We start from the raw sequence: 23148 nt of genomic DNA on the forward strand, positions 1-23148 counted from the left end.
GCGGTAGCTCACGCCTGTAATCCCAGCACTTTGGGAGGCCGAGGCAGGCGGATCACAAGGTCAGGAGATCAGACATTTACAACAGCAGGCATTTTCTCTTCCTCTTCTTCACAGGAAGTGGGCAGAGAACTGCTCAGATAGCTTCATCAAACACTGTTTTGAACCCTCGCTATGTGAGAGCCAAGCACTTCAGGTATTTTAAAGCACCAATCTCCTTATTCCTGGGTAAAAACTGCAGATAGGTGATGGGAGTCAGTTTCTTCTCCTTCAGTTTCTCAAATGTGTCTTTAACAACACTAAGATCAAGTTTACTTCCCACAATAATGATGGGAGTGTTGGGAAAATGGTGCTGCATTTCAGAATGCCACTCTGCACAGACATCATTTTCAAATGATGCAGGACTCATGAGGGAGAAGCATATTAAAAATATGTTTGTTTACTGACAGAATAGGGGCATGATTTGTCATAATCTTCTTGTCCGATGTATCCCATAAGCCCAGATTCACTGGCTTTCCATCTACCTTAACATTGGCAGCAGAATAATTGTCAAAGACAATAGTGATAATGCATTGGGAAATGCATTGGGTGTAACACTGATTAGTAGGCAAGTTTTACTTATAGCTCCATCTCCAACCACCACACACTTGATAGCTTGCACCTGGGTCACTTACTGGGCCCTGGCAGTGGTGGTCAGGCATTAAGGCAAGAAGTGGTGGGATGGAAGCATGGTAGGCAGGTGTATGACTGCAGGTGGCAGGGGATGGGGTGCCAAGGTCATTGTCCATGCCACCTCACCCTTAGCCCAAAATGGGAATCTTTTGAAAATGCCTAAAATAATTAATTCATGTGCACAATTGGGAAAAGCTGGGTTTAAATAAAATGAGTGGGAGACTTACTGTCACTAGCACTTAGAAGCTTCTATTTAGGTGAGTGCAAAAGTAATTGCAGTTTTTGCATTGTTGGAATTTGCCATTTGGTATTGGAATACATTCTTAAATAATGTGGTTTTGTTATACATCATTTTAGTGAGTATTTTTCACTTTATTTCTTTTGTTAATGACATTACTTGATGTTTATTTTTTGTTTATTTTAGATTATGGAAATGATGTTAGACAAAAAGCAAATTCAAGCAATTTTGTTATTCGAGTTCAAAATGGGTTGTAAAGCACGGAGACAACTCACAATGTCAATAATGCATTTGGCCCAGGAACTGCTAATGAACATACAGAGCAGTGGTGGTTCAAGAAGTTTTGCAAAGGAGACAAGAGCCTTGAAGATAGGGAGCGTAGTGGCCAGCCATCAGAAGTTGACAATGACCAATTGATAGCAATAGTCAAAGCTGACCCTCTTACAATTACACAAGATGTTGCTAAAGAACTCGATGTTGACCATTCTATGGTCATTTGGCATTTGAAGCAAATTGGAAAGGTGAGAAAGCTTGATAAGTGAGTACCTCATGAGCTGAGCAAAAATTTAAAAAAATAATAGTTTTTTTGAAGTGCTGTCTTCTCTTATTGTACGCAACAAAAATGAACCATTTCTTGATTGGATTTGTGCAATGAAAAGTAGATTTAAATTTTTTTTTTTTTCCCCTGAGATGGAGTCTTGCTCTGTTACCCCGACTGGAGTGCGGTGGCGGTTCAATCTCAGCTCACTGAACCCTCTGCCTCCCAGGTTCAAGTGATTCTCCTGCCTCAGTCTCCCAGGTAGCTGGGGTTATAGGCATGTGCCACCATGCCCAGCTAATTTTTCTATTTTTAGTAGAGATGGGGTTTTGCCATATTGGCCAGGCTGGTCTTGAACTCCTGCTCAGGTGATCCACCCACCTTGGCCTCTCAAAGTGCTAGGATTACAGGCATGAGCCACTGCGCCTGGCCAAAAAGTGGATTTTATGTGACAACTGGTGACAGTCAGTTCAGTGGTTGGACCGAGAAGAAGCTCCAAAGCACTTCTCAAAGTCAAACTTGCACCAAAAAAAGGTCATGGTCACTGTTTGATGGTCTGCTGCCAATCTTATCCATGACAGCTTTCTGAATCCCTGTGAAACTATTACATCTGAGAAGTATGCTCAGCAAATCAGTGAGATCCACTGAAAACTGCAAAGCCTGCAGCCGGCATTGGTCAACAAAAAGGGCCCAATTCTTCTCCATGACAACACCCAACCACACATTGCACAACCAATGCTTCAAAAGTTGAACAAATTGGGCTATGAAGTTTTGCCTCATCTGCCATATTCACCTGACCTCCCGCCAACTGACTATCTCTTCTTCAAGCATCTCAACAACTTTTTGCAGGGAAAACGCTTCCATAACTAGCAGGATGCAGAAAATGCTTTCCAAGAGTTTGTTGAATCCTGAAGCACAGATTTTTATGCTACAGGAAGAAACAAACTTATTTCTCATTGGCAAAAATGTGTTGATTGTAATGGTTCTTTCTTTTTTTTTTTTTTTTTTTTTGATATGGAGTTTCGCTTTGTCACCCAGGCTGGAGTGCAGTGGAGCAATCTCGGCTCACTGCAACCTCAGCCTCCTGGGTTCAAGTGATTCTCCTGCCTCAGCCTCCCAAGTAGCTGGGACTACAGGCGCATACCCCAGTGCCTAGCTAATTTTTGTATTTTTAGTAGAGATGGGTGTTTCACCATGTTGGCCAGGCTGGTCTCGAACTCCTTACCTCATGATCCGCCTGCCTTGGCCTCCCAAAGTGCTGGGATTACAGGTGTGAGCCACTGCGCCTGGCCTGTAATGGTTCTTATTTTGATTAATACAGATATATTTGAACCTAGCTATAATGATTTAAAATTCACTCTCCAAAACCGCAATTACGTTTGCACCAACCTATAAAAGAAATTTTGGAAAAAAGTTGCGTCTATTCAACAGGTAAATAAAAGGATACCAGAAACTATTTTTCTTTTCTTTCTCTTTGAGGTAGGGTCTTGCTCTGTTGTCCAGGCTGGTGTACAGTGTCATGATTACAGCTCACTGTCACCTTGCTCTCCCAGGCCCAAGTGATCTTCCCACCTCGGCCTCCAGAGTAGCTGGGACTATAGGCACGTGCCACCACTCCTGGCTAATTTTTGTATTTTTAGCAGAGATGGGGTTTTGTCATGTTGCCTGGGGGACATGAACTCCCAGGCTCAAGCGAACTACCCGCCACAGTCACCCAAAGTGCTGGAATTACAGGTCCACTGCTGCACCTGGTCAGCCTGAAACTATTTCTAAATTGAAAAAGATGTAGCAACTTTCTCCCTGTCCCCTCCAACTGCTTCTCCCTATCCTTCTGGCTACTTCCCCACCCCTACTCCCCTATTTGAACTCATTCCTTTCTGCTTGTTCCTTTGGCTCTCATATATCTCTTAGGTAGAGACTTTGGGAATTTCACAATGCATACATTTCTTTCTCTCAAAAGAGGGAAAGGTATTTAAATGTAGAACAGATATGCAAACAGAACAGCTACAGAACAAGAATAAAACTCCTGAGATTGTTAAAATACAGATTCGGCCGGGCGCGGTGGCTCACGCCTGTAATCCCAGCACTTTGGGAGGCCGAGGCGGGCGGATCACAAGGTCAGGAGATCGAGACCACGGTGAAACCCCGTCTCTACTAAAAATAAAAAAAATTAGCCGGGCGCAGTGGCGGGCGCCTGTAGTCCCAGCTACTCAGGAGGCTGAGGCAGGAGAATGGCGTGAACCCGGGAGGCGGAGCTTGCAGTGAGCCAAGATCGCGCCACTGCACTCCAGCCCGGGCGACAGAGTGAGACTCTGTCTCAAAAAAAAAAAAAAAAAAAAAAAATACAGATTCAACAAATTTTTTCTAAACTGGGACTGATAAATGCCACTTATGATTTCCTGCAACCTTTCCTGGACCTTTTGTGATCTTAGTCTTTCACTGACAATGGTAAAATATATTCAGCCGCCCCCATTAAAATGGAACAGTTAATTGAAAAATTAGAAATCTAAAAGAGAAAGAACTATATAAGTGTTTATAAAAGTTAGGCTCTTAGATCAAAGAGATCAAAATCTTGAGCTTGGAGCAATAATATAAGGAATCTCTGTTCAGTACAAAAGTTATACTTTTTCTGCTATGCAGTGACCACCACCAACAACAAAAAAACCAAAAAACCAAAAAACAACAACCAAAAAAAGCTGAAAGGGGGGACAGAGAGAGAGAGAGAGAGAGAAACTGCTCTAATCTTTCCCATCCACATTTGTTAATCAAGCAAACCAGACTGGTAAACGAAAGATAGAGGTGTTACTAATTCAAGGATAATTGGGGATTTTATTTTTCTTATTCAATTCAGCCAGTTCTAGCCAAAATGTAAATATTAAAAATGTAACCTTGGCTGGGCGCAGTGGCTCACTTCTGTAATCCCAGCACTTTGGGAGGCCAAGGCGGGAGGATCATGAGGTCAGGAGATCAAGACCATCCTGGCTAACACGCTGAAACCCCATCTCTACCAAAAATACAAAAAATTAGCTGGGCATGGTGGCAGGCACCTGTAGTCCCAGCTACTTGGGAGGCTGAGGCAGGAGAATGGTGTGAACCCAGGAGGCGGAGCTTGCAGTGAGCCAAGATCATGCCACTGCACTCCAGCCTGGGCGACAGAGTGAGACTCTGCCTCAAAAAAAAAAAAAAAAAAAAAGACAAAAAAATTAAACTTAAACTCATTTGAAACTGAAAAAAAGGGTAAAATTGATTTTACAAAAATCAAACTTCCGGCCAGGCGTGGTGGCTCATGCCTTTCTAGCACTTTGCGAAGCAAAGACATGAGGATCATTTGAGGCAGGGAGTTCAAGACAAGTCAGGGTAACATAGTGAGACCCTCATCTCAATGAAAATAAAAACAAAAATAAATTAGCCAGGTGTGGTGGCATGTGCCTGTAGCACTAGTTACTTGGGAGGAGGCTGAGGTGGGAGGATTGGTTGAGCCCAGTAGTTCAGGGCTGCAGTGAGCTATGATGATGCCACAGCACTCCAGCCTGGGTGCCAGAGTGAGACACTATCACCAAAAAACTAAAATCAAACTGCCACAAAAACTTACTTGCCTGAAATTTTGGTCCACAGTCTTCATTAGATTATCTGTAAGGGCAATCAGATTCCAATTTTGTCAGAAATATAATTTGGATCCAATTGTCTTTTATGTGCCAATAAGTTTTTATTACTATCTCATGACTAAAATTCTAAAATGAAAGTTGTGAAATCTTTGTATGTGTGTGTGTGTGTGTTTAGATGTATTTATACATATATACATGTATTATATACTGTGTCTACATGGTAAAATCTGGCATAGTTGACCAGAAATCTCCTAAGGAGAAACGAATGCTCATATAAAATATATAGTAATTAACCCTCATGGCTTTTAGTTTATGTGAAATGAGTAAAGCATTAATAAATAAGATGATTTTAAAATTATTGGTAGAATAAAACTAGAAATGTCTTCAGAATTGTCAGCATACACTTTGCCTGGGTTTACTGGTCAGACAGTTTTATATCTTTCTCTGTTAGATATCTGAAGCTGTCATGGTTTAACACAAAGGTTATAAAAGTATAAACTCAGCCTAAAACAGAATGATCTTTGTGTAATTTTGTGATAAGACTAATTTAATGTTGTTGATTTAATGAAAACAGCCATATCTTCTGGCTTATCAGCAAAATACCAATACACTTAACTTTAAGGTTCTTATTTAAGTGAACACCTGATAGTCACAGGCTATAAAAATGGATAACAAGGAAATAATTTGATACCATAACTAACTTTGTCTAATATTTCAGTTTTCAGAAATAATCTAGGTTATCTGCTAAAATAAATAAATTAGGTAAATGAAATAAATTTCCATAAATGAACTTTTAATGTAATTTGATATCTTAAAGTTGTATTGAATTAATATATACTAATTAAATCTGGGTCATTATCAAATAAGATTTTAAAATTATGCTATAGGGAAACATGTTTCTAAAAATTACAAAATGATTCTCATGATAAGTGTTGATATATTGAAAATGAACCAGGTAGGTAAAAAAAGAAAAGAAATTAAAAGTAAAATACTGATATGTGACAGACAATTCAAGATCTTGCTTCCTAGGTTTCACTAAATTTAAGAGTTAAAAATTGTAATCAATATATAGAATTCTGTATACAAAGAGTGCATATATATTCAAAATGTATTTTTGATAGAAACAAATTATAAGAAAGTCACAAAGTGGCTGGGCAAGGTGGCTTGTAATCCCAGCACTTTGGGAGGCCGAGGCAGGTGGATCACGAGGTCAAGAGATTGAGACCATCCTGGCCAACATGGTGAAACCCCATCTCTACTAAAAATACAAAAATTAGCTGGGCATGGTGGTGTGTGCCTGTAATCCCAGCTACTGGGGAGGCTGAGGCATGAGAATTGCTTGAACCTGGGAGGTAGACATTGCAGTGAGCTGAGATTGTGCCACTGCACTCCAGCCTGGCAACAGAGTGAGACTCCATCTCACAAAAAAAAAAAAAAAAAAAAAAAAGAAAAGAAAAAAGAAAGAAAGGGATAAAGTTGTGTTCTTTATTGAGAAAAAAATAATTTTGTCTAATTTGTAGGTTAAACATTGTTTCAAAATATAGAAGAGACAGGAAAGAACCAGTTAAGTAGGAGAGTGATAAGTGAAGAAAGTATAGATATGAAGATGTGTTTTTGGTAAGAAAGGTTAAAAAGAAAAGATAATAATTTTACATGAGAAAAAACTTTATATGGTAAATTTGTGTCATAAAGTAAAATTTAAGAGAGTAAAAGTAAAGGACAAAGCAGAAATTCCAAGCATATTGTCAATGGTACATACTGTCAGAGTACTTTGTGATAAGGTTTGTGAAAAGAAAATTTATGAAAGGAAATTTGCATTTGATCAAGTTGGCTATAATTAAAAGGAAATTACTTATAAGTCTTTCTAAAGATTGAGCTTTGATATTAAATTATACTAATATAAAACTAAAATTTTGGTTCCCTGTGTTAGAATAACAAGTTTTTCATCAAGTATCGATTTGCTTTCAGTAAAATTCAGAGGTTCTGAATTTTTAATTCTGAAACCTGTATCTTTTTAAAACTTTTCAGACTCGTATCTCAGAAGTTCAACTTTTACTGTACCTTGCTGCATGTGACTTGCAGGTCACATGTCATTGCCTTCTGTTTTTTTATCCCTGGGAAAGGTACATCTTTTTGCTTGGCTGGGATGGTAACTTTCTCCTTCAGTGTTTTTATCAATTCCTGTAACTTTTGTTCTGGTTCTAACACTGATGTTACGGCCTAACACTGAAATGTTTTATCTTGAAGATGTAGAAAAGCAATGTTTTCCTTCAGTATACCTTGATTCTGTACTCTTGGGTTTTCTTTATAACCAGGAAACATTCATGTTGTTACTAAGAGTCCCTACTTTGTGTCCCTACTGAAGGTACTAGTTTTCTTTTTTACATTTCTCCATAATAAATTGTACATCATAATCCTGGACAAACTCTTCCTCTGTCTGCTTAAATTCAAGTACGTTTTTCATCAGGTTTGACTTCCAGGTTATCTAACTGGGCTTCTCATGAGAAAAAGCAATTACACAACAGAAGATTTTTCTTTTCCTTTTTAGTAACAGATCTGAAAAAAAAAAAAAAAGATTTTACATTTTATCAAGATAATCCTTGTGTTGTCTTTATTAGGATTTTGGTTACTTAGGAAAACTGAGCTTTAAATGGGCTAAGGTTTTCAAAATCATGTAACTTCTATATAGCTTTTGAAGTTTTATGATTATCACTCTGGTTAAATGAATAACTATTATTTAACAGTGACCTGTGATTCTGTTTTGTTTTTCAGATTTTTGTTTTTGTTTTTGTTTTGAGACAGGATCTTGCTCTGTTGCCTAGGCTGGATGGAGTGCAGTTGTGTGATCGTAGTTCACTGTAAACTAGGCTCAAGTGATCCTCCCATCTCAGCCTCCTGAATAGCTGGGACTACTGATGCATGCCAGAACATCCAGCTAATTAAATTTTTTTTTTCATTTTTTGTTTTAGAGATAAGGTCTTTCTCTGTTGCCCAAACTGGAATGAAGTGGTGCAATCACAACTTGTTGCAATTTTGAACTCTGGGGCTCAAGCAATCCTTGGTCTCCTGAGTAGCTAGGACTACAGGTGTATGTCACCATAACCAGTTCATTTTTCATTTTTATTTGTAGATACCAGGTCTCCCTATGTTGCCCAGGCTGGTCTTGAACTTATGGCCTCAAGCAATCATCTGCCTTGACCTCTCAACGCACTGGGACTACAGGTTTGAGCTACCATGCTGTAAAACTTTTCATGGAGATGAGATTTTGCTAATGTAGCCCAGGCTGGTCTTAAACACCCGGCCTCAAGCAATCCTCCCACCTCAGCCTCCCAAAGCACTGGGATTACTGGCCTGAGCCACTGTACCCAGCCCATGATTCTCTTTTGATCAAATGTTTCAAATCTTTTGATGTCTTTGGCAGATTTCACCAGGATTGAAATTCTAAAGTATGTTTTTTTGGCTTAAAATTAACTTTGGGATATTCTAGTTGGGCCTCTGGAAACATCAAAGAATGTATCTCTCATTTTGTAGAGGTATTAAATTATTTGGTAAATTGTATGGTAGGCATTGTCAAATAATAGTATTAGATCTTCTCTCAGTTACATTTATGGGTATGTTATTGATATAAGTGTTTCCAAAATCATACAAATTAATAAAAATATAATATTTTATCAGTCATAATGTTATTATGATTTTTGATTGCTATGTTAAAGTTACATTTGTATGAATATGTTATTAATTTAAATATTCTAAAAGGTATATAAAAGTTATAAAATTCTGATGATCTGATGTAACATTATCAGTCATAATTCTGGTTGCATCTACTAGATATCTTAAATGCTACATGTCATAGCAATAACTAAATTTCCTGGTCAATTGGAACTTTCATCAGATTTTAATCATGCCTATTCTAAATTTTTATCATCCACAGCTGTTGTTTTGAATTCTTCTCTAAAAGCATTTGCAATCAGCTGTATTCCAAAATTGCTTTTCATGGAAAAGACTAACAAGTACTCTTGAACACTGATTTCTGATAACTTTAGGATAAATGGGCTAAATAAAAACTCCCAGAATTCTAATAAAAGACGGACTCATTCATGAGGATTGCTATGTCAACATCAAGCAGAACAAGAAATACAAGGGACTGAACTGATGGGAGCACTAAAATGATTACATAAATTTTTGTTTGAAATATTGCTGATGGTTTTTGTATCTTGTTTTCCAAAGTCAACACTTCCACAGTACATCTCACTACAAAGACATTCCCCAAGGTTAGTGGGTGACCCAAAGCCAATCAGCCCACTCTGTGATTAGCCCACCGTAGTCCTATCTTTTGGTGTTGAGTGTTCCCACAACCTCCAAGGTTTCAAACCTTCCTTTTTCTCTAAGTCCCCTGCAGTAACAACCACTCACTGCAACCACTGGCTGCCACTTCCAAAACTGCAGCTTTTGCCAATAACTTGTCACCCATTACACATACAAAAGTCAGGTTTTCTCTCACAATAGAAAGTACTCCCTGGTACCCCAAAAGCCAAAGAGATCAGGTACTACTTTTAATTGCTCCTTTTTTTTTTTTTTTTTTTTTTTTTTTTGAGACTGGGTCGCGCTTTTTTACCCAGGCTGGAGAGCAGTGGCGTTATCTTGGCTCACCACAACCTCCGCCTTCTGGGTTCAAGTGGTTCTCCTGCCTCAGCCTCCTGAGTAGCTGGGATTACAGGTGTATGCCACTACGTCTGGCTAATTTTTTGTATTTTTAGTAGAGATAGGGTTTCACCATGTTGGCCAGGCTGGTCTTTAACCCCTGACCTCAGGTGATCTGCCTGCCTTGGCTTCCCAAAGTGCCGGGATTACAGGTGTGAGCCACCGTGCCCAGCCTTTAATTCCTCTTATAACTCTTCATTATTTAACAATTTGGTTTCCTCTATGACAATATAAACTGCAATTTATAAATTAATAGGATCAGATTTCAAAAAAAATTCTTGAACCTAATAATTCAATCTTATCTTTTAATTCTAAATACATTTTCCCTTTTTTTCCTTTGAGAGAAGGAGCTGTGAATATTATATAATCTACAATCCTTTTTGTAATGTCCAGGATTTTTGCAGAAATTGCAAAGCAGAGGATTAGATTGGTTTTGGAACTTACTAGGTTAGACAATTGTTTTAGTTGCAAACTCATGATCTTTTTAGCTTTTCCTCTTTGTTTGACTTTTTCTTTTTCTTCCTTAGGTAGAGTATGGAATATTTGATCAGCAAAATTAACTAGCTCATGAGTTTGAGAGGCAGTCCAACTGGGGCATTATCTCTTTGTTACAAATGCCAGTTCTCCATCTGATCCATTTACTAAGTTTTAGTTAAGAAGAACATCATTTTGGTAAGTTAGCATACGTATATTCTGATAGGTCTGAATATTGTTTAAATGTTTTTTTTTTTTTTCCACACTCTCATAGTATAACATTACAGGCTCATCAAGATTTTGTTGGTATTGTTATATTTTGTTCCAATTAACAACTTTTGGAAAACAAAGGGGATAGGATTTAGCAAAGCTTTGGCAGTATTGCAGGCCCATTCATGATCTGCTTCAGAAAATTTATGTAAGTCCTTTAAACAATTTCTCCAATTTGCCTTTGCTATCTAATCTTTGGCTTTACTTTCTGACACTAATATGCGAATCACTTGGTATAAACCAGAGAATCTGGGATTATAAGCTCAAACATTTAAATCACATTTTCTAGCAAATTCAGTGGGGTCCTGAAGAGGATCTGGGAATTTTTAAATTATGCCTTTAAGTTCTACTTTTGACCATGGTTGATATATCAAGTCAGGTTCTCCTCTAATGGACACAAGGTATTTCCAAAATAGAGCCAGAACAGCAGAATGAGGAAGAAGAGGAAGAGGAGGTAAATCTGGACAAGGAAGTTCTGTCAAAAGAGAAGGAGGAGGCCAGCTCACACCTGTAATCCCAGCACTTTGGGAGGCCAAGGCAGGCAGTTCACTTGAGGCCAGGAGTTTGAGACCAGCCTGGCCAACATGGTGAAACCCTGTCTCTACTAAAAAGTACAAAAATTAGTCGAGCATGATGCATGCCTGTAATCCCAGCTACTCAGGAGGCTGAGGCAGGAGATGTGATTCAACCTGAGGGTGGGAGTGTGTGTGTGGAGGTTGTAGTGAGCCGAGATCACGCCACTGCACTCCGGGCTGGGCGACAGAACGAGACTCCATCTCAAAAAAAAAAAAAAAAAAAAAAAAAAAAAGTAGAAACAGGAGCTGAAGGAGGGGGAAAAATTTTAGCAGTATTTTTAAATTCAGAAATTGTTTTGTACTTTTGTCTTACTCTTGCAGAGAATTGGCTTTATCACAACCTCTTTTAGAGGTTTCTAAGTACCGTTGAAAATAGCTCCCAGTTATTTTCTTTTCTTTTAGAGCCGACTTTTACTAATGGATCATGCAGATAGACTAGTTTAGGTGTTTCAAAGGTACCCCATTTTGGCCATTGTAACTTGGGGTCATCTTGAGTAATATGAGATCCATTTTCCTAGATATTTGCATGAGGAGGTGCTGTGAGTATTAAACACGAATCCAGCTGGTGTTTCTAGTAGTGGATCTCTACTTCAGGAGGAAGACTCAGTTATAGAAGTAAGGTTGCCCAAAACTAAGACTTTCCTTTTGAATGGCCAAAAAGATCTAGCAGGAGGAATTTTGATCACTCAAAAAGAAAAGTTTAAATTTGTCAATTGAACTGAGCTTCACAATCTGGCCAGTTTTAAAGACTTTCTTTTTTCAGTGATAAACTGGTATCTTCCTGACCAAAATTCTGAATGAGAGAAAAGTTTGAAAAGCTCTAAGGTATAATTCAAATAAGACCTTAATATCAGAGAAAAAGTGAAACTTACAAATCTGTGATCACCAAAATCACTAAAGAACAACAAATGAAACTCTTACCGAACAGTAGAGTTTCAATTTCAGCCCTATCAATTTAGGAATGTGTATTGGCTTAAATAATATCTCAATCCTCAAGCAAGTCAGGAAGATTCAAACTTGAGAGGGGCCTTTCCAGGGATCATGGTTGACTCCAGAAGGTTGGATAAACTACTGGCACCAGGTCTCCAGTTGTCAGTGAAGTGACAGTGATCACTGGAGGTCTGCTTCAGGTCCCGTTTGGGTCACCAAAATGTCAACCTTAAGTAATGAGATACAGAAAATATGATTAAGCATAGAGTTTATTTGAGCTCAAAGTTTGAAGATGGCCACCCAAAAGCATAGATTCAAGTTTCCCTGAATACACACTTCTATTTGCTGTAATTACAAGTAGTTTAAACATTTTTAAAAAATAATTAGAGACAGGGTCTTGCTGGGCCTGAACTCCTGGCCTCAAGCAATCCTCCTGACTCAGCTTCCCAAAGTGTTGGGATTTTAAGCATGAGCCACTGCACCCAGCCTTACCAGTGGGTTTTAAAGGAAAAAAATAAAAAAGAGGCAATTCCTAAATTGTTTACCAAGATTTTACATTAAAATGACATAAGTTATTGATTGGCTACACATTGTTCTTTGTATCACAAATTTCAGTAACATGAAGGTAATGGGCGAGGCAGCTAGCTAGTCAAGAACAAAATGCCTTTAAACAATTGACTGGGTGCAGGGGGCCATGACTGAAGCTCCATACTCATGTCTCTCTGGGCCTGATACATTTTGCACACCTCACATAGATCGGATCGCTCTGAGCTATTTCTCTTTTTCTCAGGGATAATAGTATTTTTCTCATAGGGGTTTCATAAAGATTAAATAAGAAATAGCAAATTGCATATAGTGTCTAGTACAGAGTAAGTGTTCAATAACAGTTATGATGAAATGAGTGCAGTAATTGAGAAGAGAAAGGAGAAATAGGAGAGTGGAGTAAAATTCCTTAAGAAGGTCAAGATGTATGCCCTCCTAAGCACAGGTAGTGGAATTAACTCGGCATTCACCAGGGAATAGGAAACTTTTCCCTTCACCCTTTAGGGTTCACTGAAAACTGACAAAAGGCAGATTAATAGGAGAAAAGGCATACACAATTTTATTTTCATGTGAATAGCATGGGGGAATCACAGAATGGTGACCCAACAATGCACTATTATACAGAAGCTTATGTACCTGTTCTCAGAGGGGAGAGATGTACTGACTTGGGAGGTAGGAGGCAGATGATATAGAAAGGCGAAGGACAGGTCAGGCACGGTGGCTCACGCCTGTAATCGCAGCACTTTGGGAGGCCGAGGTGGGCAGATCACCTGAAGTCAGGAGTTTGAGACCAGTCTGGCCAACAGGGTGAAACCCTGACTCTACTCAAAATACAAAAATTAGCTGGGTATGGTGGTGGGCGTCTGTAATCCCACCTACTCAGGAGGCCGAGGCAAGAGAATCGCTTGAACCCAGGAGGTGGAGGTTGCAATGAGCCGAGATCACACCACTGCACTCCAGCCTGGGCAACAGAGCGAGGTTCCATCTCAAAAAAAGAACCAGAGCTGCACAGAAACAAAGTCTGTCTTATTATGTAGATAAAGTCCCTGGGAAATCTCTTGGTGCTGCTCTCAGAAGAACAGATGAAAAGTCTGTCTGGGGGTGGGGATGACCCCCAGTGTCTTCTCTTCTCTGGTGGTTGATCTTTCCTGGTTATTTGATGAGATTCCTAGGGGGGGGAGTCTTAAGACAATTGTATTCAAACTTTCTTCTTCAGATAAGAAATTCCAGAAAGAGTCTTTCTTATTTATTTTTTTATTTTTATTTTTTTGAGACGGAGTCTCCCTCCGTTGCCCAAGCTGGAGTGCAGTAGCAGGATCTTGGCTCATTGCAACCTTCCTCTCCTGGGTTCAAGCGATTCTCCTGCCTCAGCCTCCCGAGTAGCTGGGATTATAGGCACCCACCACCACCATGTCTGGCTAATTTTGGTATTTTTAGTAGAGACAGGGTTTCACCATATTGGCCAGGCTGGTCTCGAACTCCTGACCTGAGGTGAACCGCCCACCTAGGCCTCCCAAAGTGTTGGGATTACAGGTGCGAGCCCCCATGCCTGGCCAAGAGTCTTTCTTAGGGTGCTTCTGGAAACAGGATCAGAGAGACAGGAAGGTGGGAGAAGGGGCATAGAGAAAGACCTTTCTTCTCAGGCTTATTTTTGAGGATTTTCAAAAGCACTCAGCATGGCTATATTTGGGGAATCATTTCTGTGCCCCAACACAGGGAAGAAAAGGGAGAAACACACTAGATACAGATTTTTTTTTTAATTTTTATTTTTTGAGATGGGGTCTTACTTTATCACCCAGGCTGGAGTGCAGTGACACAATCATGGCTCACTGCAGCCTTGACCTCCTCGGCTCAAGTGATCCTCCCACCTCAACCTCCCAAGTAGCTGAGACCACAGGTCTGCACCACCACATCTGGCTAAATTATTTTTATTTTTTTTGTAGAGATGGGGCCTCCTTATATTGCCCATGCTGGTCTCAAACTCCTGGGCTCAAGTGTTCCTCCTGCTTTGGCCTCCAAAGTGTTGGGATTACAGGCGTGAGCCACTGCACCTGGCCTAGAGCTAGAATCTAAAGCACTTGGCAACTTGAGAATAAGAAAGAGCAGTCAAAGTTGATTATAAAATTTTGAGGCAAGCTGGGTGTGGTTGCGCCTGAGTAGTTGGAACTTGTAATTCCAGCTATTCAAGAGAGCACCTTGAGTAGGTGGAACCTGTAGTAATTCCAGCTACTCAAGAAGCTAGAATATCTATATTCCAGACAAGAAATTCCAGAAAGAGCCTCTCTTATTTATTTATATTTTTTGATTTATTTATTTTTATTTTATATGTGTATATATTTGATGATAACTACAAGAGTGGTGTCAATAACAAAAACAGAGAAGTAGTTTTCTCTATTTTTTTGGACTACTTTGATAGGAAGATAATAAATTTTATTTCAACTGTTAAAGTAGGAAATGCTTATAAGACATCCAGATGGAGATATTAAACAATGAGAATGAAGGCCAGAAGAGATCAAAAAAGGACTCGAAACTGGAGACAGATTTGAAATCATCTACTTGGTGTTAATAATGACACTGTGGGAGCAAGAGAATTTATTAATTTTGTATTGCTAGTGTATTCTGGACATGCTGGTCTTGCACATAGTAGGTGTTCAATGAACATGTTTTACTGTTGTCGTTGAAAAAGAAAACACAATTATCTAGATAGTCTACAATTAGGAGAAGAACGAGGACTTGATTGAGGACCCAAAGGATGACCAAGAAGAGGTGCAGGAGAAAACCCAGAATTCTGCAGTGTCTTGGCGATGCAAGTGTCAGAGGCATTTGAACCAGAGCTACTCGATCTTGAGTGAGGGCTAAGAAAAGTGAGGCTGGGACTTGCTGGGCTGCATTCCCAGGAGGGTAGGTATTCCTAGTCGCTACATTAACGGAACAGATTAATAACGTTTACTAAACAGACCCAGACTCAGGAATGTCCTGATATCTTGAAAACAAAAGCACTCCTAATTTTGCTTTAAAGATAAATAATATCAATTCTTGCAAAATACAGTAATTAAGAAAATTAATTTTTTAAATCACAAACCCTTGTAGCAGAGCAAATCTCCCCATGTTTTTTGTTTGCTTGTTTGTTGTTGTTATCCTATATATAAATAAGCATTGTACCTAGGGGTGGACGCGTTCCTCCTCTTACTTTCAGAAACGCTCTACTTTGTCTATAGAGTAGCTATTCTTTCACCACTTTACTTCCTTAATAAACTTGCTTTTGCTTTGCACTGTGGACTGGCCCCAAATTCTTTCTTCAGTGAGATCCAAGAACCCTCTCCTGGGGTCTGGATCAGGAGCCCTTTCTGGTAACATAAGGAAGAGAAATTCATGAAGGAGAGGGTGGTCTACAGTGTGAAATGCCAATGAGAGATTAAGGACCCTGCGGACTGAGAAACTTTTTGGAATTGGCAAATTCTTAAAAATATAAGCTCCATGAGGGCAGATGTTTGTTTAGAGGCAGGATCTTACTTATTGCCCAGATTGGAGGGCAGTGGCTATTCACAGGCACAATCACAGTGCACTGCAGCCTCAAATCCCTATGCTCAAGTGATGGTCTTGTCTCAGCCTCACAAGTAGCTGGAACTACAGATATGTGCCTGGGCTTCCGCTGAGAGCAGATATTTTTGACTGTTAGCAGACTGCCTGTAACATTGTAGGTGCTCAACAATAAATACTATGAACAAAAATTCTCTGAAAAGGAATTTAGAAGAAAGACAGTATTCCAATGAACAGTTTGCAAATTGGGGAGACACAGCCTTTGGCACAAAAGGAAGGTACATTCCAGAGAACAAAGGGAGGGATTGTTTTTATACAGAAGGTACCTACCCAGGTTCCCATGCTCCTCCATTTATGCAAATGAAGGATGCAAACTTGCTTAGTTCTGATTGGTTGATGTTTGCTGAGTTTTGGTTGATTGACACAGGTTACAGCTTATTGGTTGGTTCTGGAGTATAAACAGGAACTGGCAGCTATGAAAGCTGAAAAGTTAAGCAAAAGGCTGTAAGGAACTCAGAGTACATGTGTGATCTCTAATCAGCAAACGGCCAATTGGCTCTATTTTCAATTCAGGCCCAGTTAGACACTAAGGATTTATCTTGAAGGATTGGCTTTTTCAGGTTTCACAATGCAGAACAAATGAACTGATATTTCAGAAAACACTTTCAGAAAACTGTTGGGCACAGAAGCCAAATCTTAAGGAATAAATAGAGTTGCCACTTTCCTAAAAAATACCCTGCTATTTCTCATCTGTTTTCCCCATGTAGTCAGAGTGATTTAATGCAGTTGTGTAATAATGGCTCACTGCAGCCTCGACCTCCCAGGCTCAAACTATTATCCCACCTCAGCCTCTTAAGTAGCTGGGACTACAGGCATATACCACTACGTCTGGCTAATTTTTAAATTTTTTTGTAGAGACGGGGTCTCAATATGTTGCCCAGGTTGTTTTTGAACTCCTGTGCTCAAGTGATCCTCGTGCCTTGGTTTCCCAAAGAGTTGGGATTATAGGTGTGAGCCACCATGCCTGGCCAGAATGACTTTAAAAAAATTAAATCATCAGATCATGTAACTTGCCTTCTGAAAATGTTTCAGTGGATTCCCATTGAACTTAAGATTTAAAAAAAACAAAACAAATCCACATTGCCTGAGATCACGAACTCTGCACAACCTGGCCTATATTTTCAACTGTACTGCATACCACTTTACTTCTCCTGCACTACACTCCAGCCATGACCTTTAACCAGAGAAGAGAGACAAATTCTCACCTTTCCCTTCTATTCCTTCGTCATACCAATCGTCTTCCTGTATTAGGATATTTGCATATGGTTCCCTTTGTTTAGAATATGCCATCCTATGACACATGGTCTCCCACCAGGATCTCCCAGCCAAACTTCCTTCTCATCCTCAGGTTTCTGTTCAATTGTCATTATCACCTCCCCAAAGGGTTCTCATTCCTGTGTACTTGGTTTAAAGTTGTCCTTCCCTTAGCCCCCATTGCTCTCAAATGACCTTGCTTTGTTTCCCTCATAAGACTTGCTTTATGTCCCTCATAGGACTTCATACAGTTTGGAATTACCTTGTCTATTTGTTCATGCATTTATAATCTGTCTCCTCCCACCAGGATATAAACTATGTAAAGAGAGAGAACATGCAAACTGGGAGGAGAGTAACTGATGAATAAAATTTGAGGAAAAGAAAAAAGGGATGAGATGAAGAACTCAAAGGGAGGAATGAGAGTACCTTTCTTTCTCAGAAAGAAGAGCCAAGAACATGGAAGAGAGCAGAAACATCGGGGAGTCTGAGGTGGAACACGCTGTGTAACCTGACAAGTTATTTTTCCATCAGCCTTTAATTACATAGTTAAATTGGCTGTGGGAATAGCAGCAAACTATTTGATTTTAGGTTGCCAGCTGGCTCTGGAAGACATGCATGTGTATGGGGTGGAGAAAATCCTTTTCCAGATTCTTTTTTCCTTGTCTTTACTAGGCTGAACAAGAAGAATCAGTGGCCATATTACATATGTAAAATGGGCTTTGGGAACTGCAAAGGTCTTTACAGATGTGGTTACTGTTATTTTACTTTGTGCATGATTCTAAGGGAGGTATGCACCGTCTGAAGCGCCAGGAAGGAGCATCTGGGTGGATGTCCATGATGGCTCCAAAGGGACTTCAGCATTTTTCCTCAGAGACAGTGAGTTCAGATTTACACTGTATTTGTTTTTTATCACAGGCTTTGAAATGACTAAGCATTAAATTCACATAACCCTGCTGTGAAACACATTATAATAATGTTATTATAACCCCATTTTCTGTTGAAAGATAGAAATAAGATTTGTTCCAGACTAAACAGGAAGTCAGTAATAAGATTAAAGTTACTGGTTAATCTAGGCTTTCTGATTGTGCATACATTACATCTTTTAAACACATAAGGTTCAGGATGACAACTACCAGCAGCATGATTGGTGTTCTTTTCTATTCCCTCCCTCTCCCCTTACCCCCACAGTAGTGTAGACAACCAAGGTGATATGGTTTGGATTCGTGCCCCCCCACCCCAATCTCATGTTGAATTGTAACCCCCAGTGTTGGAGGAGGGGCCTGGTAGGAGGTGACTGGATCATGGGGACAGATTTTCCCCTTGCTGTTCTCATGATAATAAGTTCTTACGATCTGATTGTTTAAAAGTGTGTAGCACCGCTGGGCATGGTGACTCATGCCTGTAATCCCAGCACTTTGGGAGGCTGAGGCAGGTGGATCACGAGGTCAGGAGTTTCAGACCAGCCTGGCCAACATGGTGAAACCCCGTCTCTACTAAAAATACAAAAATTAGCTGGGCGTGGTGGTGCATGCCTGTAGTCTCAGCTACTCAGAAGGCTGAGGCAGGAGGATTGCTTGAACCCAGGAGGTGGAGGTTGCAGTGACTGAGATCATGCCACTGCACTACAGCCTGGGTGACAGAGTGAGGCTCCATCTCAAAAAAGAAAAAAAAAAGCGTGTAGCACCTCCTCCTTTACCCTCTTCCTCCTGCTCCAGCCATGTAGGACGTGCCTGCTTCCCGTTTGCATTCCACCATGATTGTAAGTTTCCTGAGGCCTCCTCAGCCATGCTTCCTGTATAGCCTGTAGAACTGTGAGTCAATTAAACTTATTTTCTTTATAAATTACCCAGTCTCAGGTAATTTTTTTATAGCAATGTGAGAACAGACTAATACAAAAGGCATGTGTGTATGGTATGTGAAAGACAGATGAAGAAAATATTAAATATGAGTATTTATAACTATATATAACTATAGTTTATGACTAGTAGCAAACTAGTGCTGCTTTCTAGTATTTGGGATTGCAGATTTTCTGTGCGTGACTGTGCTTCCCTGGGAGATGCTGGCACAGAGCTGTGTGTCATGGGAAGGGGAAGTTGGCAGTGGGCAGGCGCTGCAGAGTGCTCATGAAGAACCTTCCTGGGCTGCTGATTTAGAGGTTGGGGAGAGCAATGGTGAATGAGGATGACGATTTAGCTGTTACCACAGAGAGTGAAGATAGTTAATGATTTGTAGTAAATAAGGCTGGAAGAGGCCCACAGGAAACTTTCATAAAAGACAAACATTCCTTGTCTTCAAAATATTTACAGTTGGTACTATGCTTTTCTTCCCTTCTCTTGTATATTTCTTTAAAAAATCTAATTTGTCATTTTGAAATAGGTCTAGAAAAGTCAATGTCCTATGAGGGTCAAGTGAGGGCTTGACTGAAGCACTGAAGGTTTGGCTCTTCCCATAAGTAACCCTTTACTTCCAATGATGTAGATAAATGACCATATAGATAAATTGGGAGCCAAAGGGTTTTCAGGAATTAGTAATGCTGTGGTAAGCAAACTGTGGGTAGAATTGTGACAGTGGTTGTTGCGTATGAGGGTGCTGAGAGGAGGCATTTCTGTGTGCCTGCTCAGTTCTCTGGGTGGAGGACTGCCACTAGTTCAGGTGCACCTCAGGCAAACTCCCAAAGCAGCTATACTTGCCTACTTCCTAACAGTTTGGGCAGCTTGGGAGCTCTGCAGAGTACACATAGGCCCTTGGACCCCCACTTTTATTTCATTTTTTTCTTTCAATTTTTTATTTTAGGCTCAAGGGGTACATGTGCAGGTTTGTTTCAGGGGTAAATTGCATGCTGTGGGGGTTTGGCGTACAGATAGTCTTGTCACCCAGGTAATCAGCATAATACCCTATAGGCAGTTTTTTAATCTTTGCCCTCTTCCTACTCTCCACCTTCAAGTAGGCCTCAGTGTCTATTGTTCCCTTCTTTGTGTCCATGGGTACTCAGTGTTTATAATTCCACCTGTAAGTGAAAACATGTGGTATTTGATTTTCTGTTCCTGCATTAATTCATTTTGGATAATGGCCTCCAGCTCTATCTGTGTTGCTGCAAAGGACATGGTCTCACTCTTTTTTGTGGCTGTGTAGTATTCCATGGTGTATATGTACCACATTTTCTTTATCCAGTCCACCACTGATGGGCATCTAGGTTACTTCCATGTCTTTGTTATTGTGAATAGTGCTGTGATGAACATACACGTGCATGAGTCTTTTTTTTTTTGAGGCAGGGGTCTCACTCTGTTGCCCAGGCTGGAGTGCAGTGGCATGATCTTGGCTCACTGCAACCTGACTCCCAGGCCCAATTGATCCTACCACCTCAGCATCCCAAGTAGTTGGGACTACAGGCACTCGCCACCATGCCCAGCTAGTGGTATATGTGTGTGTGTGTGTGTGTGTGTGTTTGTCATGTTGCCCCGGCTGGTCTCCAACTCCTGAGCTCAGGGTGATCCACCCGCCTCAGCCTCCCTAAGTGCTGGGATTACAGGAGAGTCACTTAGCCTGGCCATCTGTGCATGTGTCTTTATGGTAGAACGATTTATATTCCTTTGGGTATATACCCAGCAATGGAATTGCTGTGGACCCCCAATTTTAATGACAGTACTTTCCCTATTTTAAAAGACTCCTATGATCCTGTGTGAAATGTAGGATATTGAAAGAAAAAAAAAGACTCCTATGATTCTTTCTTTCATCTCCAACCAACTTAGGCTAGAAAGAAGGAAAATCAAATAGGCAGGCATGGTGGCTCACGCCTGTAATTCCAGCACTTTGGAAGGCCGAGGTGGGCAGATCACCTGAGGTCGGGAGATTGAGACCAGCCTGACCAACATGGAGAAACCGCGTCTCTACCAAAAATACACAATTAGCCGGGGGTGATGGTGCATGACTGTAATCCCTGCTACTTGGGAGGCTGAGGCAGGAAAATCGCTTGAACCTGGGAGGCGGAGGTTGCAGTGAGCTAAGATGGAGTCATTGCATTCCAGCCTGGGCAACAAGAGGGAAACACTGTCTCAAAAAACAAACAAAAAAAAAAACAAAAAAAAAAAAAAAGAAAGAAAGAAAATAAAGGGCAGCCCAGTTCTGATTACAGCCCACTAAATGCAGTTACTCATCAATTACTTTATAGTCTCAGAAATATGCACCCATTAAGATTCAGCACATGTATAAATAAGCTTATGTACCTAATGTTTACACACACTTTAATACTAACCCTACACTGTATGTATGGTTTATTCTTGCCACCCTTGTATCTTTCCAGACTCACACATTACCATCACTATGCTGCCTTTTATTTGTTGTAGAAAGTACCCCAGAGTTGGAAGATCCCGGATTTCAAGCCTGTTTCTCCCATTATTATATGGCTTGTAGGAAGGGGAACCATCTGAAGAGAAAGGGTAGGTTTCTCTGGTCTCAGGTCTCAGAAGACCAGTGGCCTTATAAAACCGTAATTCCGGCCGGGCGTGGTGGCTCACGCCTGTAATCCCGGCACTTTGGCAGGTTGAGGCAGGCAGATCACGATGTCAAGAGATCAAGACCATTCTGGCCAACATAGTGAAACCCTGTCTCTAGTAAAAATACAAAATTAGCCGGGCGCGGTGGCGCATGCCTGTAATCCCAGTCACTTGGGAAGCTGAGGCAGGAGAATCTTTGAACCCGGGAGGCAGAGGTTGCAGTGAGTCGAGGTAGCGCCACTGAACTCCAGCCTGGGCTACAAGAGCGATACTCCCTCTCAAAACCAACCAAACAAACAAACAAAAACAAAGATTGTAAATATTTGTTTGGTTTGCACTGAAAAAAGAAGGCTTCTCCTTAGAGTCTGAATCAAGGAGGAAAAGGAAGGAAAACAAGTTCATCTTACATCAAAAGTCTACTTTGTGTCGGACACTCAAATTCCTAAATGGGGAGAAATGCAAAAAACTGACTCTTCAGAGTCATAACTAACATTATCTTGGGCCACAAGCTTATCAGGAGTGCAATACAAGTCAGTGTCTTCTCTTTTCTACTTAAAGAAAATTCTCATTTTTATTTATTATTACTTTATTGCAAGGAGAAGCAGACAATAAGTAGGAGTCTTATGAGGGGCTCTGATGCATAGGAGCAATGGCGAATGAGGGTGGTGACTCACCACCCCATGGGACTCCAAGGTTTCGGTGACAGCTCGCCAGAGCCCCAGGGGGCGCCGAGATTGCGGCGAGGGGAGCCGCAGCCCAAGGCAAATCCACGCAGTTGGTCCCCGCCACGCCCCCGTAGTCACCCGCAGCCCCTCGTCGCAGGGCGCTCCGCGCATGCGCACGGGGTCGGGCTCGGGAGGCGGACCCTGGCTGCCATCTTGCAGCGCGCGGGAACCGCCGCCGCCGCTGGCCAAAAAGCGGAGCCCGGCGAAAGCGTGTCCTGCTCAGACAGCCTTCCTTCTCCATTGCCACCGTGCCGAACAGCCAGGCTGCCCAACTGCAACTGTAGGCCAGTGAACTAATCCATCGCCCGCAGACCTCTCAGCAGCGGTTCGTCCCGGTGCCCACCCCCGCGAAACGGAGCGCCCGGGCACCTAGCCTCCCCGCCGGCCACGATGCCGAACGTGCTGCTGCCGCCCAAGGAGAGCAACCTCTTCAAACGCATCTTGGTGAGTGACCACTCACAAGGGCGGCCGCACTGCCGCCCCCCAGTCTCCGGGTCCTCGGGCCTTAAGGGCAAGCGGTCTGGCGGCGGCCG

The 23148-nt window shown here is 41.1% G+C and overlaps 2 protein-coding genes and 1 pseudogene across 6 annotated transcripts in view; 1 reads left to right on the forward strand and 2 right to left on the reverse strand.

The window, feature by feature from the left end:
- The window catches only part of MTRF1 (mitochondrial translation release factor 1), an 85974-nt gene that overhangs the window by 62451 nt on the left and 375 nt on the right, over nucleotides 1-23148 (reverse strand). The window lies entirely within an intron of this gene.
- On the reverse strand, nucleotides 77-22856 carry LOC112610690 (annotated as a pseudogene).
- Nucleotides 22711-23148, forward strand: part of NAA16 (N(alpha)-acetyltransferase 16, NatA auxiliary subunit) — a 67755-nt gene continuing 67317 nt past the window's right edge. For all 3 annotated transcript variants that reach the window (XR_003116514.1, XM_025364623.1, XM_025364624.1), the window contains exon 1: nucleotides 22711-23059. Coding sequence is in view for 2 of the 3 variants with exons in the window: in XM_025364623.1 (XP_025220408.1) it covers nucleotides 23006-23059 (54 nt within the window). In the remaining variant the exon portion in view is untranslated. The remainder of the gene's footprint in view (nucleotides 23060-23148) is intronic.

This window comes from Theropithecus gelada, chromosome 17 (genome assembly GCF_003255815.1).
Source record: "Theropithecus gelada isolate Dixy chromosome 17, Tgel_1.0, whole genome shotgun sequence".
NCBI classification, from domain to species: domain Eukaryota; kingdom Metazoa; phylum Chordata; class Mammalia; order Primates; family Cercopithecidae; genus Theropithecus; species Theropithecus gelada.